A 14,373-nucleotide genomic window follows, 5' to 3' on the forward strand; every position below is an offset into this window, starting at 1 on the left:
TAAATAAAAGTAGACAAGATATAGCAGAGATATGCAACTAAAAAATATGTGCTGACTAAATATATTAAGAGAGATGTATGTATGTAGATGTCGGATAATGCCAACTGTGCAGCATATTCATATTAACAACTTGACAGCGTTTACGCCAACAGGTGAAATATGGCAGCTTGAAAAATAGAAAAAGAGAAAAGGGTTGAACGTCCTCAAAATTTTATTTCCTGTCCTGAACCAAACGATTCAATTTGATTTTATTTTTCGTTTCGAGCTTTTGTAGTGAGTTCAACATATTGTCCATAAGGGATGTTTATAGAAAGCGCTGATATTCAAAATAGTCTGAAGGAAATCTAAAAGTCAAAAGATTGCTTTTTTACTTCCGGCTTTCAAAATTGATTTGGTTTCCTTTCATTTAGTTTATGAATATTATGCAATTCAGTAAAGTAATGTCCGCTCGAAAATGCACAAAAACAAATTTAAGCCATATTTGTATCAAGGTGAAATTAAAAGCATGCGCTCAGCTTTCAAAAGTAATAAAAAATTAAATAAAAAATGTTATTAAAAACAAATTAATTGTTTTTGATACTCTTTTTATAATGTTATGGCCTTTGTGAATTAAGGTAACGATATGTAAGTCGTTATGCAATTAAATTTCTCACGCCCTACACCGTGACCTTCAGTTTATCCCACCGTGTAATCATGAACTGAAATTATGTTTTAAAGACTTTTCAAAACAGAAATTGGGAGCAGATATTCTTAAACTCTTACTCATTCGAACGAATATTATATTTCTTTACACTGTTCGGCAGTTGGCTGGGGAATTGAGGAAACCAAGTTTTTCTTAAAGTTTGTAGTGTATATAGAAAAGTAACTTCTAGGCTTTCCCAGGTTGGCGATTTTAAGCGTTTACATATTTTAAATTTGAAGTTGGTGGTCGTATAAAGCATTTAAACAATTAAACGTGATTAAAGAGCAAATATTTTTACCGTCAAAAGAAAAAAGTTAAAATGTCGTACAGTGTTATTTTTTATACTAGCGCCCAGCGGTTGAACCGCTAAAATTAAGGAGAGTTCGGTGAAGTGAATTGAAGCGAAGTGGGTTCAGGTGAGAGGAGATTTGACAAGTTAAGGTGAATTGAGCTGCGGTGAAGTGATTTGAAATGAGCTCTGATGAGTTGAGGTGAATTGCGTTGAACAATATAACATAACAAAACATAACAAAGCATATTATGCTATGCATAATATAACACATAACATAACATCACATAACGTAACATAACATATCATACTATAGCAAAACAAAGCATAATATAACAAAACGCACATAATATAACATAACATTACGTAGCATAACACTACATAACATAACATAATAAAACACAACATTACATAACATATCTTAACATAACATAACAAAGCATACAAAATATGACATAACATAACATTATACAACATATCGTAACATAACATAACATAACATAGCATAACACAACATATCGTAATATAACATAACATACCATAACACAACATACCGTAACATAACATAACATAACATAGCATAACACAACATATCGTAACATAACATAACACAACATAATCTTTATCTTCATCTGTATATTCATCCATACAATTTTCATTATATTCTTCTTCAAATTTACCTTCCTCTTTGTCTTTACATTTAGGTTTCTTTGCTTTTATTTTAATCTTTGCCTTTATCCATATCTTCATCTACATATGCAACCTTACCATCGTCCTTGCATTACTCTTAATTTAAATCTTTTGCTTACGCAGCTAAGCACTTTTCATTAACTCAGTACCAATATTAAAGCATACATTTAGGAGGCATTTGCACCCCAACCATGTACTTGCACGGTATTCATATTGGTGTTACTTTTGAATTGATTCTTGCGCTTTATTTTTAACTAATTTCAATTGCTCTCTGCACATCAGCATCAAAATACCTTTCTAGTGATACATACAGTATTGGCCAATACAATAGCACCCCGATTTCAAAGTCATATTGTTTGCCACTCATGTTTATTTATTTATTTTTAAGAATTTTCAATTAAAATACAGTTCATTCTCTCACAAAACTCACATAAACTCAAGTTTAAAACTTTTTAAAAGACCGCAAAAAAGTGCAACAAATTTTCACCCAAATTTCAAACTTTTTTCTCAGAAGCGGTAGAATTTTTTTGAATACACAGTTTTATAGCCCATTCAATTTTAGTCTAATAATGTGCAAGTTTCAAGTGGCTAAAAACTACCGTTGATTTTTTAGAATTTTTTTCGCCGAGGATGTTGCGGGTTTCTGCCATATAAAAATAAATTGTGTTTAGTCGTTATATGGAAGCAAATGAGACAAAAAAAAATTCTAAAAAATCAACGGTAATCTTTAGCGACTTGAAACTTGCACATTATTGACTAAAATTGAATGCGCTATAAAACTGTGTACTCAAAAAAATTCTAGAGCTTCTGATAAAAAAGTTTGAAATTTAAGGGAAAGTTTGTTGCGCTTTTTTGCGGTCTTTTAAAAAGTATAAAACATGGGTTTATATGGGTTATGTTAGAGAATGATCTGTATTTTAATTGAAAATTCTTAAAAACAAATAACTAAACATAAGTGGCAAACAATATCGCTTTGAAAGGGGGGGCTATAGATATGTCCAATACTGTATATAATACATATACACAAGATATATATACAAGATATGACATCTAACTTTATCAACACTCCCTTACATTTGCATGTTGTGTTCTTCCCTATTTTTACTGAAGCCTGATCCAAGTGTGTTTTGTTGAAAATGTTTTAAAATCTGATTTTAAATCATACTTTGCTTTTTGTCAAAGCGTAATCTAACAAACGCCTGTAACTATGTATTTTGAACAAACACAAATATATGTACATATCTAAATATAAACCCATTTAAACCCTCAAATTTTCCTTCGTTGAAGCTACAAGCTTTACTTTCATTAAAATTATGGTGAACACTTTTAAAAATCAATCTTGTTTTTCACCCTTAGCAATTATGAAACCGAAGCAATTAAATTTATTGCCCCATGTACTTTATCTATCCCAGCGATTAAGTAGTTATGTATCTTTATTGCTTTTAATATATTACTTAATTATTCTTGACAAAAACCTATAATCATAACTCAATTATACTAAGGCACATGCTTACATGCATGAACGTAAATATGTATGTATGTTTGCATGCACTGTGTGGAAGTTGTAAAGATAAATAGCCGGCAGCATAGATTTTCAAAGATACTGACGGATGTGTTCGATGTAGGTATAACCTTAATCGCTTATTTGCGGATAATTGAGTTATAATTAATTAGCTGCATCTAAAGGCAGCCACCACATGAACAACTTTGCTTCGGTTAATATATCAACACAACAACAACAAAACCCCAATGTACATATGTAAGCAGCGCAATGTAGTTGCGACCTACACGGCGTATGAGTAATGTTCTCATAACTTCACGACGACTGAATGTTATTTGCGTGTGTGTGGGTGGCTAAACGATGACAGATGTCTGTGCTAATACATGCTACCCACCATATAATTTGTTATGTATGTACATATGGATGAATATGTGTGTGTGTTCGTGTGTGCGTGAGCCTCATCTTGGCATAATTATTGCTACCGCGCTGTATACTCGTATGTACGTAAGGAAATATGAGCATCGTTTGTCGGAAGTTGTAGGCTGTCGTTTAATTTGCGGCATACAGCAGTTCAGCAGTTCAGGTTTACAAATGCAACTACTTGATGCATTACGCTACGCTACACTTAATTACTTTTGGCTGAAATTTGCGCAAAATAATCGCTACTTCGTGCGAGAGGTTTCGTGTACTTATGAAAATTAAAATTCGCCTACAACATTGCGTATTTGGGTACTCAAATGGTTTATACTTTCGACAGTTTTATAAAATATGCAAAGGTTATTTAATATACGCATGTACTGCGTTCAATCATTATGAGTATTCTGAGCTTTATTTGCTTTAATAAAGAGCACTCATATTAATTTTTCTTTAATATCTATGTATAGTGTACAGACATCGGCCTGTTACAATTTTATTATCTTATATATATGTAAATAGGCAATCATGATTCCTTTACATTCCTTTTACGGCTAAACTATACTTCTAAGGTATAAACTGATATACATCCTCAGAAATGTATTTTGATGCTGATGTGTATTATGTTGTGTTGTTTTGTATTGTGTTGTATTGGATTGGTTATTTTGTGTTATGTTATGTTATGTTGTTTTATGTTATGTTGTTATGTTATGTAAAGTTATGTTATGTTGTGTTATGTTATGATGTTGTGCTACTTTACTACTTGCTATGTTATATTCTGTTATGTTATGTAATGTTATGTTATGTTATGATGTTATGTTATGTTATGTTGTATTATGGTATGTATGTTATGCTGTTATGATGTTATGTTATGTTGGGTTGTGTTATGTTTTGTTGTGTTGTGTTATATTATGTTAATTTATGTTATGTTATGTTATATTCCGTTATGTGGTTCAACGCATTTCATCTCAATTCATTTCAATACTCAACTGAACTCAACTCGGCTCAGCTCAGCCCACCTGAACTCCCTTTAATTTAAGATGTGGGCGAACACTAGTATGTAAAGATTTGCATTGCCATTCAAGCGACGTATATCTTAAAGTTCAGTTTAACAATACGAAGTAGTATGTAAAGCAAATGAGGGGTAAAAAATTCCCCAAAATTGAGGTATAGATAATGTGACCAACTATTTCATAGCTAAAAGAAGTATACGTTAGGTTGGATTAAGTTAACGCCGCGAGCCGACTGCAAAATGTCGATCCCTGAGAGCTCAGTGTTCTTTCAGAAGTGCGAGGATCAGTTGAAATTCCTAGTCTCACCGCATCAATACCAATCGCACAATGGCCTGCCAGAACCCCCACCACTAACCCTTGAGAGGTAACGTGTTTTAAAGTGGCCTGTGAAAACATTTGCTGCAGAAGATAAACGTCTTCTTTTCCTTTTTTATGTCACAAAAGGACCCGGTTTCCCTTAGTCTAATAGCAGTTCGTGCAGCGACAATTCTGTCTGCAATATCCGCTGGTGCAGTGTTCGACATATGTATGCTAAGCACCAGTGTAGGTGTGGTTCCTAATGCTCTGCTAATTCGTATTTTAAAAGTGTAGCCTTCTCAAGTGGGTTACACCAGACAAGGGCTCTTTGAAACAATATAGTCTGTAATCTGGTTTCCCAGAGCTAATGAATTAATTTAAGCGAGAGACCTCACCTTTTACCGATAGCTCCCCTACACCATTGTTACCTTACCGCAATGTTAGGCCTCCACGACAACCGCCGTTGATCGCTCACCTAGCTACCTGGTTCAGGTAATCTTTAGCCAGTTAAAAAAGGGTGTCTAGAAATCGTCCCTTAACCAAAAGATCCACATCGTCTACATAGGCGATCAACCGATCAGAGCAGGGGGGAGAGAACACCACCTTGTGGAGTGCTCCTAATGACTCTGCACTGAGTGCAGGCGCGTCTCCACTGCACTGCGACAGTTCTGTCCGCGGTAGTAAGTTTTATATAAGCCTTATAAGGTTGGTTTCAACCCCTAGATTATGAATATACCTGATTATTTCCTCTAGTGTCACATTGTTGAAGACCCCCTCGATATCGAAGAAGGCCCCTACTGCATAATCTTTATGCGTGTAGGGTTCCTCTTACCATTTTACCAATGTATGCAGGGTGATATTCACCGACCATTTCTTAAAATAAGCTCTTGAAAGACAGTCCCGAGGAATCGCGTTTCTTATGTACAGGTCTATCAGTTTGTCTAGCGTTTTTAGCAAACACCTAGGGGAAACATGTGGGCATTTTCCGGCCTTCGGCTGAACGCAACACTGACTACCCTCTAAGTATTGGGGATGTACCCGGCCCTCACGAAGTTCACATAAATAAGATCCAACGAATTTCACGACACCTTCAGGGCCCTTTGCAACTGCGCAGGTATGATGCCATCGGTATCCGGCGACTTAATTGGTTTGAACGAATTTATCGCCCAGGCCATGTCAGGATCGTCCAGAAGATCGTGGAAGTACAGGACCCAATTTTTTTATCACTATCGTACTTTTTGACTCAAGGAGGGGTACAGGACCCCCCCTTCTATAGCCGCTGGTTCTGGGCGAACTTTTTGAAAAGCCCAAAGGCAATAGATTTTATGCATATGGTAATACAGATGACCTATGACCAGACAGCCCTGAATTAATTCATCTTCAAAGTTAGTCAAAGATTCCAACCGTTGGCGTAGCACAGCATATCCAGCTAGGTTGCTGTGCTAGGGAGAAATTGTACTTGTACTTATTCTTTCCAGAAGAAAAAGCCGAGAAGCGATCTATAGCACTAGGCTTTATGGTGAACTTTAGATTGAGTGTTAGGCTGTGCAGCCATCCACAAAAGGAAAAACGATTATTAAAGGTAGAAAAACGCTGGATCTCATTATGAAGTTCCACAAACAGCTGATGTCCACTATAGAGAGTTCCTCTGAAGCAGTTACGAAGTACGATCCCAGATGTTTGCACCCTTTTCCATTACTGATAACAACAATAACAGCACACATAGGCCACGAAATGAAGGCCCGTTGTGATACTACGACTAAGAGTTTTCACTCCCCCTTCCTAAACCTTTTTGATTCATTGACGAAACTCGCCAGGCATCTAGGGTTTAAATATCCCAATTTGTTAAGGTCACTAAAGAAAGGAGACCCCAGAATGCGCTGTCTACTTCTCGATAATGCCGGGCATTTACAGAGAAGGTGAAGAACTGTCTCCTCCTCCTCATAATTCTTGCAACATCTGCAGCATATATGGTAAGGCACTCCGAGTCATTCTGCTTGTCTGCCTATAAGACAGTGACCCGTTAGAGCACCGATTGTATGAGATATATCCTCCCTCCTTAGAGAGTATAAGCTTCGAGAGATTTTTCGATCCCACCTAGGTCAAGTTTGCCTAGAAATTCGACAGGTCGTAGTTTACATCCATCTCTTGCTCACGCGAGCATAGATAAATTCACTTAAAAGCAGCTTGCGAGTGCGAGGGCATGCCCATGCGTTCTTTATCCGGAATAATCTGCTTGGTCGTGCCCCCTCCCCCCCTCTCAAGTTCGTTCGCCATGCAGTTACCCTCAATGTCCTTATAACCGGGTACCCAAATTAGGTTTAGACTGTTCTGCACAGTTCTCTGCAACAGATCGGCGGCAGTCCAGCACAATTTTTGATTTAATTGTGACGGAGCTAACAGCTTTAATTGCTACCCGGCTGTCACTAAAGGACACCTCTTTACCTTTTAAATCAGTACGAAGTTCATTTACAGCCTCCAGGCTCAGGGCAGGGCTTCGGGAAAAAAACCTCAACCCCCTCCCACTCCGCCGCTCATTTTTGAACCGGTTGTAAAAATTACTATACTACCGAGTGGAGTATAGTAGTTTTATTCCCATTCCTCTCTGCTTGGGGTTTTCATGACCAAGTTTCTATCCGGAACCAGAGTTTCTATACAACGGTCTGTACAGCCCGGAAGAAAGCTATATTTTTTCAGAATGCAAGAGTGACCCAGCAATCCCGATTCCCATTGCCCTGTCTCTCTTAACCAAAGCAAGAGGAAACCTCTTAAAAAAAAAGTATCAACACCATATTGCCTTCTAAAATCGATTAATGTATCACCACTAACCAAACAAAACGAGCACAGACTAAGGGGATCAAACGAAAAATAGAGCATTAACAATAGGAAAATTTAACGGTAATGTGTTACATCTTTCCATCTCCTTTCTATTGAACGGCAATGGAAGGCTATAAAAAATTAAATCCCTTGAAATTGCAACATCTACTTCCTTGAATATATCAAATCTTTCACTCGCTAAGTATTATTCTGCTGCTTTACGCAAACCACTTTATTTTCACTAACACCAGAAATCGTTTACAAGTTCAATCTCCAACCAAAGCCAAGCGACAATCCACAAAAAGAATAGCACCACGCGAAAATTGCGCGCGCAATTGCGTATAGTAAGTATATATGTATATGTATCGACTACGTACGTATATCCGTTCGGCCATTAAATATTGCAAGTTGGTTGTGCAGTCAGTGCAAAAGCAACAAACACAAGGTGACGCCACAAGTAACGATTAATGACAACGCCGCCTGTGGAGTGTGTGCTACAATTCACACTATTATCGGCTACAGAATAGAAAGAAGTACCGCAATTTCTATGCTTCAATGTTTTCCTTCGATTTTCTTTTCATTCTTTTTCAATTTTTCTTTTTTTTCTTTTGTTATTGCACTTCCATTTGCGCTTCGGTTGACAGTTGCACGTCGCTAAGTGCAACACAAATCTTTTATACCATTTTGTTCTACAGCCATTCATACATATGCTATAGACGTAGATTTGTACATACAAAAGCAAAAGCTTCCTCATTTTCATTGCATACTTAACGGCGGACGACAATCAGCCAGATACCAACCAGCCAAGCAACCAAACACTTGCTAACGAATTGAACTGGTTATATGCTGATGGCGCGCTTTATTTGTCCTGAATTTTGCATAATATTGAATGGCATATTTCAACGCGAACTTCCGTCTCGAGAATAAATCACGTTGGGGGGGAAAAAAACGAACAAGAAAATCATAAAAATAATAGGGGTATTCTCTGAGTCTTGCAAAGCCCTTGCACGGTGCACGGATTGCACGGTTTTCAAAGCTGTCCCATACGAAAACCGGTTTTTACCGTGCAATTCGTGCAGTCTGTGCACCATGCAAGGGCTTTGCAAGACTCAGAGAATACCCCTAATGATTGTGTGTGATGAACGCGAAACGAGTAGCAAAGAAAAGTAGATACTTACTCGTACTATAAAAACCACAGGAAATGCATGAAATCATCAATGCGTTTTATTTGTGTGCGGGCGATTCTTAAGCAATCCCTTATCATAACTCACTTACTTTTTGCAATATTTCTTTGTGTACTCTCTGCATTATGGTCAGCTGGTGAATAATGCATTATTGCTGCATTATAAGCGCTGATTACATTTATGAAAAAGCTATTGAAAAACGCAAAGCAGCTGAGTTACGCCGACCACAGTTTGTGGATTTCGATTGTCGTTGAATTGAGCGATTTACGAGAGCTTTCCATTTCATAAAAATACATATGTACATAAGTATATATGTATGTATGTAAGTTGGTGGATAGTGTTAATGCTATTTACTTAGCTCTTCGTAATGAATGGAAATGTGAATTTTTTTTAAGCAAACATGCGTTTATTGGCGTGTCATTAGTAATGTCTTTGGATAGAGAGGAAAAGAGAGAGCGCGAGCAAATAAGTTTGAAAAGTGCTTGTCTGGCCCTCGTCGTATTAAATAATCAATCTCACGTCCATATAACTTCACCTCTAAAATACAACAAATACAAGCTTACATTTTCTTCTTGTTGCTGGATATATCGATATTGATTTGCAAACATTTGGTAAATTTCTCCCCATCATATATTTTACTTTGAGCATGACTTCAAAGCTCGAAATCTGTCTGTGATACTCCTTTGTCAATCCCAAATGGACTAGATAACTAAAGTGGCCTTAAAACTTATTTTGTTGCTGTTGCTAACGTGATGGGACGTTAGTTGAGTTGGATTGAGTAGGCATGCAAAGAGGTGGTTGGTATGGTGGGCGGAATCTGCGCATGCTGGCCACTCGTTAAGGATTTTGAGTTCTACATAGTCTCGATAGGAAACTCTTTGGACGGCTACATTATCCAGACCGTAATTGGGCCAAAGTAATGGGGATCTTTCGCGGCAATCGAAGCTCACTCTCGTTCACATGTAGCATTTGGACATCGATGACGACATTCACAGGGCGGGAGTCTGTATAGGAGGTAACACAGCTCGTCCTTCCCCTCACAGTGCAGTCTTCTGAGATGCCTGTGTGAGCGCTCCGCATCGAACAAGTGTCTGTTCGGGTGCTCACTTTTGTAGCACCCTGCTAGGAACCGCTTACAGAGAATAATAGATATTGTACCTCTTAATTGGGATCAGTTGGGGCTCACTGTGATGTAATGTTCAAGCGACATCAGAAGGCATCCTGTGATTGTCCGAAGTGTTGTCTTGTGGCACGTCCGAAGCTGCGTCATACTTTTCTCCGGCGACCACATTGGCATTGCATAGTTTTTAACCGATTGACCAATTGCCTTGTATGTTGGCAATAGCGTTTCTTTGGCTTTGCGCTGCCGGCGACCCATTTGAAGACTTTCTTGCTGCTCTGTACTTTTTTGACTATTGCGATGTTTACTCGATGAATTTTCGGGTTATTTACCATCGAAATTAGTTCGCCGCCGACGTGAATAACCTTCTGTAGCTTGAACTCTTTCGTCCAGGAGGGAGGTAAAAATGGTTGCCGAGGATTCTGTGGGGAGAGAGTAAGGCTAGAAAGTTCGGAGGGATAACCGTTTGCATGTGAACACAGGTCATCACTTACATTACCAAACGCCAATATCACCATTGTTGGCGCACTAAAATTGAAAAAGGGCACGGTGTGCGTCTTCAGCCGCATCGCTGCTCTTGTCTTGCTCCGTCCAGTGGTGATCTCAGCCTTTATCATTTCGAAGGCATCATCTAGCCGGCAATACCCACTTTCCCTATTGTCATTGTCAAGAGGCTTTGTTTTCCTTTTCATTGCCACATTGTTTTACATGGCAAGTCCTAAGCGCAGCCACAGCCTATAATCTAGGAGAGTTTTTTGAGTACACCTTTTATATAAGTAATCGCTTGCTCCAAGACAGGCGCCCACTTGCGTGCGCAACCACTGGTGAACAGGCGCTGCCAAATAAGTCGGACTGGCCACACCGAAACTTTTTTTCTTTGCAATTTAATTGAAGTCTATTATATAAAACCTTACACGCTCTTTTAGCTGCGGTGCCTTTGATTGAAAACTCAGGACTCGACTATTGAAAAATAGTACAAACAAAAACAAAGCTTAGATATCTATTTATATCATAACCTTCCTTCGCGGTATTGTCTACATGTCTCAAACTTTTTCCAAAGCCAACGACAACAAATAACTAAGCAATGGCTTAAGTTCAATTCCAATTTAAAGTACTACAACCACAACAGCAGCCGGTCTCCCTCAATTCACTCACTCATTCATTGAACTCGTTTTGATTTTTTTCTTTTCGTTTATTTTTTTTTCAAACTTCTTGCTCGTATTGGTAAATAAAAAATGTGCTCATAAATATCTGTTATGTATTAAGCGAAATTGATATTTTACCATTTCCGATCAGCGCAATTCATTTTCTCTTACATTTCCGCACTTTCGCTTACCAGTCGTGCGGACGTTGCCACATTCCTCGCCTTGCGGTATGTACATATACTACTCGTACTTTACTCTAGCAAATTGTTGTCGTGCTCCTGCCGTACTTTAAACTTTTACAACGCATTGCTATGCGGTCAGGCTGTAGACTCCCAAAAGGACAACCGACTAACCACCACAAGCGGCACAACAGCACAACGCGCAAACAGTGGTGTGGGGTGGGATGAGGAGTGTGACTGCCATGAAGTCTGCGCGTATTCCACGCGCGCGCACCGAAACTAGATTCGTCGCTTACATACATACAAACGCACCGACAAGCGAGCAATAAATTATGTTGTGCTGATTATTTTAAAATTACTTGCAATTGATGTGACTTCTTTTTATAAATTTCTTTTCTTCTTATACATACTGCTTTTTTTATATTTTATAGTTCCTTCTTGGCGGTCTCTCTTTTTGCAGTGTTATACAGTTAAACTTTTTTTTTCGTTTTTAAGCGCGCCACATTTCTGTCTGCTTCTTTTTCTTTTTTGCTTTTTGTCACACTTTCTTGTCCTGCACTCGCCACTACTGCTTGCTCAGCAAAAACTACCAACTAAGCGAACATCTAATTAAGTAAGTCCGAGGGCTATAAATGTTACAAAGCAGTGTATTCATTCGTTCAAATGTCGGTGTGGCGTTCTGTTTTCCAACTGATTGATTCTGTGTTATTTTATTTTTTTTTCATAGCAGGCGAAGCGCAGAAAAACTTTTTTAATTACCATCATTTTCATTGTAATTACCGTTTCTCTTTATGCAATCCTGTTGTAATTTTTCTGCATTACAGATTCCTCAAATAATCATGCTGACATTCGATGGTGCTGTTAATTTGAATAACTATGATCATTACTTAAAAATCTTCAATGGAAAGCGAAAAAATCCAAATGGTTGCACAATTCGTGGTACATTCTTCATGTCGCATGAATATAGGTGAGTACAAGATTTTAAATATACATATGTATATGTATGCATACGAAAGGAATTTTGACGTATTTTGGGGGTAATTAGAAAAAAGGAAAAATCCAGAAAAAAATTTATAATATTTCCTTTTGGTTCGTAATCCAAAAAAAAAAACAAAAAAAGTTGGCCATCGAGACACATATTTTTAAATTGTAAGGACAGTTGAAGAGGAGAAAACTTAGATACGGTTTTTTTTGTTGGTTTTGTAGCGGCACTACTAAGCCCTGCCTACTCGGCTGGTCAATCAACCGTTGTTATCCAGCTCAACTCGTTAAAGAAAGAGAGGTGTTAGCTGAGTGGGTAGGTGAGGTAGGAACCTTCAAAAGCTGGACATAATTTTGGTATGTCGGGGTCGAGTCTGTAAATTTAAGTATTCAGTCGGATACAGTGTTCAGACCTTAGTATGCTGAAGCTCTTGGTCTGCGATGATGATGAATGAGATTGGGCTCCATTTAGGACATGCGAGGGGCGAGATCATCTGAAGCAGATAAAAAAACACACTATGAATGTCGTTTATGGCCTGTGGGTGCATTATGAGGTGCATTAGTTGGGCTAAGTATATCTGGATATCATCCTTGATTTCGTGGAGATACCTTCTGACATGATTGACGTTTGAATACTTCTTGCGTTAGCGACCGACCAGAAAGTGCTTCTCTTCTTCTTCTTCTTTGGCGCTCTAACCGCCTAAGCGATTTTGGCCGAGTTCAGCAAAGCACGCCAGTCGTTTCTCCTCTGTGCCAACTGACGCCAATTGGAAACGCCAAGTGAAGCCAAGTCCTTCTCCACCTGATCTTTCCATCGCAGTGGGGGCCTCCCTCTTCCTCTGCTAACACCAGCGGGTTCCGAGTTGAATACTTTCAGAGCTGGAGCGTCGGTGTCCATTCGAACGACATGACCAAGCCAGCGGAGCCGCTGTATTTTAATTCGCTGCACTATGCCCATATCGTTGTAAAGCTCATACAGCTCATCGTTCCATCGTCTGCGGTACTCGCCGTCGCCAACGCGTAAAGGACCGTAAATCTTCCGCAAAATCTTTCTCTCAAACACCCCAAGAGCCGCCTCATCGGATGTTGTCATTGTCCATGCTTCTGCGCCATATACCAGCACGGGCATGATGAGTGACTTATAGAGCGTGGTTTTCGTACGTCGAGAGAGGACTTTACTCCTGAATTGCCTACTCAGTCCAAAGTAGCACTTGTTGGCAAGAGTGATTCTACGTTGGATTTCAATGCTGACATTATTGTCGGTGTTAATGCTGGTTCCCAAGTAAACGAAATTCTTTACTTTCTCGAAATTGTAACTGTCAACAGTGACGTGGGTGCCAAGGCGCGAATGTGCTGACTGTTTGTTTGATGACAGGAGATACTTCGTCTTGTCCTCGTTTACCACCAGACCCATGCGCTTTGCTTCCCTATCCAACTTGGAAAAGGCAGAACAGACTTCGCGGTTTTTGTTACCGATAATGTCGATGTCATCGGCATAACCCAGCAATTGCACGCTCTTGTAGTAAATTGTTCCTGAGCGGTTCAGTTCTGCAGCTCTTATTATCTTCTCCAACATCAGATTAAAGAAGTCACATGAAAGGGAGTCGCCCTGTCTGAAACCCCGTTTTGTGGCGAACGGCTCGGAGAGGTCTTTTCCAATTCTGACGGAGCTGGTGGTATTGCTCAACGTCATTTTACACAGCCGTATGAGTTTTGAGGGGATGCCAAATTCAGACATAGCGGTGTATAGGCAACTCCTTTTAGTGCTGTCAAAAGCGGCTTTAAAGTCGACAAATAGGTGGTGAGTGTCGATCCTTTTCTCGCGGGTCTTTTCCAAGATTTGGCGTATTGTGAATACCTGGTCTATGGTGGATTTGCCAGGTCTAAAGCCACACTGATAAGGCCCAATCAGTTCATTGACGGTGGGCTTCAGTCTTTCACACAATACGCTCGATAAGACCTTGTAACCTATGCTTAGAAGGCTGATCCCGCGGTAGTTGGCGCGAATGGCGGGGTCACCTTTCTTGTGGATTGGGCAGAGCACACTTAAATTCCAGTCGT

General features: G+C 39.0%; 1 protein-coding gene across 1 annotated transcript in view; it reads left to right on the forward strand.

Moving 5' to 3' along the window:
- Nucleotides 1-12,298, forward strand: part of LOC118752349 (chitin deacetylase 1-like) — a gene marked incomplete at both ends in the record, with an annotated part of 29,121 nt that extends 16,823 nt beyond the window's left edge. The window contains one exon of the mRNA XM_036487225.1: nt 12,156-12,298. Within this exon, the coding sequence (XP_036343118.1) occupies nt 12,156-12,298 (143 nt within the window). The remainder of the gene's footprint in view (nt 1-12,155) is intronic.
- Between the last annotated feature and the right edge of the window lie 2,075 nt (nt 12,299-14,373).

Source organism: Rhagoletis pomonella, unplaced genomic scaffold (genome assembly GCF_013731165.1).
Source record: "Rhagoletis pomonella isolate Grant_MI unplaced genomic scaffold, Rhpom_1.0 Rhpom_scaffold_01413, whole genome shotgun sequence".
Taxonomy (NCBI): Eukaryota; Metazoa; Arthropoda; class Insecta; order Diptera; family Tephritidae; genus Rhagoletis; species Rhagoletis pomonella.